The following is a 2,108-nucleotide window of genomic DNA, read 5'->3' on the forward strand; positions in this document are numbered from 1 at the left end:
CAAAGCTCAACTATATAGTTCATTGCAGTAGCATAATGCACAAGATTTTATATACAATTTCTTCATTACACAAACTCAACTATAATTGTATTTCTTTAAATCTATCATGCTTAAATCTTCCATCTTAGAAATCATGTATAAAATTGTAAACCCACAATTTCATTGCTTCATGTATAAGCTAGCTACATACCAGCCCTAGAAAATCTACCTTTTACACTTTTATCAAAATATCAACCTTTTGAAATGATGTCATAAATTGTATATTTTTACTCCATTTTTAGGGGATCTAATTACAAATTAGTTACACCTAGTATAATTTAAGACAAACTAATATGAAAGCGGCAACACAAGTTTAATAGGACTAGTATATGCATATGGTTCTACTCCCTAGAATGACTGACTCCCACAATCTAGTTCACCTAGATTGAATTCAAAATCTCTATAAAGTATAGCACTCAGCAAAGGTTTTGAAAAGGAAGTAGCAAGCTAAGATGGTTTAATCTTAGACGAAATTTCATTTTTAAGTATCTTTGAGATGGAGAAGTACTGGAATCTACAGATGTGTTTATGGAAATATCAGTCAATGAATTTGACTCAAAAACTACATAGTTAATCTTTTTTTTCTTTTTTTTTAAAACAGCTAGTAAATATACCCCTTATGATCTTGAGGCAAAATATATGGCAACTTCTCATACCACATCAAGGAAGTCAACAAATCACAACAAACCAAACCCAAAACCCACAATTCTGATCACAACATCTTGTACATGTAAGATGGGGGCCAACAAATCACAATAGAACAAAACCTTAAGCCACAATTCTGATCACAGCCTCCTATATATATTAGATTGAGGTGAACAAATCACAATAGAACAAACCCATAAGCCACAATTCTGATCACAGCCTCTTGTACATATAAGATTGAGACCAATAAATCACAATAGAACAAATCCATAAGCCATAGTTCTAGCCACAGCCTTTTGACATGCAAGATGGAGGCTTCTTCCACATGAACCTTAACTGACTTCATAATATAATCTTAATCTTAATAGCAATTGCTTTAAAAAGATACTTTAAAAAAACAATCAAAAACTTCTACCGAGTTAGAAGAATTAACGACTCTGATTTAAAAACAAAGATTATCCTAAACAGAAACTAGAGTACAGAATATAAACAAACCCTTGTTTCAAGGGCGTGGCAAGCCATAACAAAATCTGCAGGAAGTGTAAAACAAGCTAAACAAAACACTTACATAGTAAGAGTAGGCATGAGCAGATTTGCAAAATATAACTTATAAATATATGAATGCCCAGTGAAATAACAATTGTTTTTGTTAGATCAGCGTAACGCTAGTAGACATAGCGAATATTGGCACATTCTTATTATTATCATTATAAACCGAAGCAGAAAGGTCAAAGCAGCTTTTTCTTGTTTTGAGCAGTATCAGTTGACCAAATGGCTCCAGAGGGTCCATAAATGACAACATTACCGTCGCCCTGAAGCTGCAAAAAGTAGGAAGCAAAGCCTCTGGAAGTTTGGCTTGACCACACGGGAGTTGTGGCCGCATATATCACCAAATTCCCGTCTCTTTGCATTCGCAACGTGCACGAAACGGCCCCTCCTCTTCCAGTTGATCCCGATTCCCACAACTCTCTAACATTGTTTTCATACAAAACCAGGTTGCAATCAGTTCGCATTAGCAATATGTATTGCGCGTAGTTCAGAGACTGCCCAGCTGACAGTGATTGGCGACTCCTTAAGATCGATTTAGCCGAGCAAGGGTTTACAAATGTAATCACTAATACCACCACCACAATTGCAGATATTCTACCCATTGTATTCATTTTTTACCAAGGCTGAAATGTGATTGTTTAAAACCAGGATTGTTATTATTTATGGTAATGGCGATCAGGCTGTGCCTCTCACATGCACAAATAACTGAGTGCGATATGAGCTGTCTATTAATGCGGAGACCATCAAAACGAAATTGAAAAATGCATTCTAGAAGTAATTAAAAATCATGGAATGGAGATAATCGAAATAAAGTTGAATAATACTCTGCACGATGTATTTAAAATCGATTTCCATTTATACAATATTAAGATCTT

The 2,108-nt window shown here is 34.8% G+C and overlaps 1 protein-coding gene across 1 annotated transcript; it reads right to left on the minus strand.

The window, feature by feature from the left end:
• Window positions 1-1,276: 1,276 nt before the first annotated feature.
• Window positions 1,277-1,850, minus strand: LOC149570237 (mannose-specific lectin-like). Its single transcript, XM_089817884.1, has one exon. It carries the CDS (start codon window positions 1,842-1,844, stop codon window positions 1,413-1,415), a length of 432 nt encoding a protein of 143 aa, XP_089674010.1. The 5' UTR covers window positions 1,845-1,850; the 3' UTR covers window positions 1,277-1,412.
• Between the last annotated feature and the right edge of the window lie 258 nt (window positions 1,851-2,108).

This window comes from Cupressus sempervirens, chromosome 3 (genome assembly GCF_028749045.1).
Source record: "Cupressus sempervirens isolate cs-2001-9-10 chromosome 3, ASM2874904v1, whole genome shotgun sequence".
Lineage (NCBI taxonomy): Eukaryota > Viridiplantae > Streptophyta > Pinopsida > Cupressales > Cupressaceae > Cupressus > Cupressus sempervirens.

Excerpts from the sequence above, each read along its gene's own strand:
- LOC149570237 (XM_089817884.1), bottom strand. The coding sequence starts at position 1,844 with ATGAATACAATGGGTAGAATATCTGCAATTGTGGTGGTGGTATTAGTG.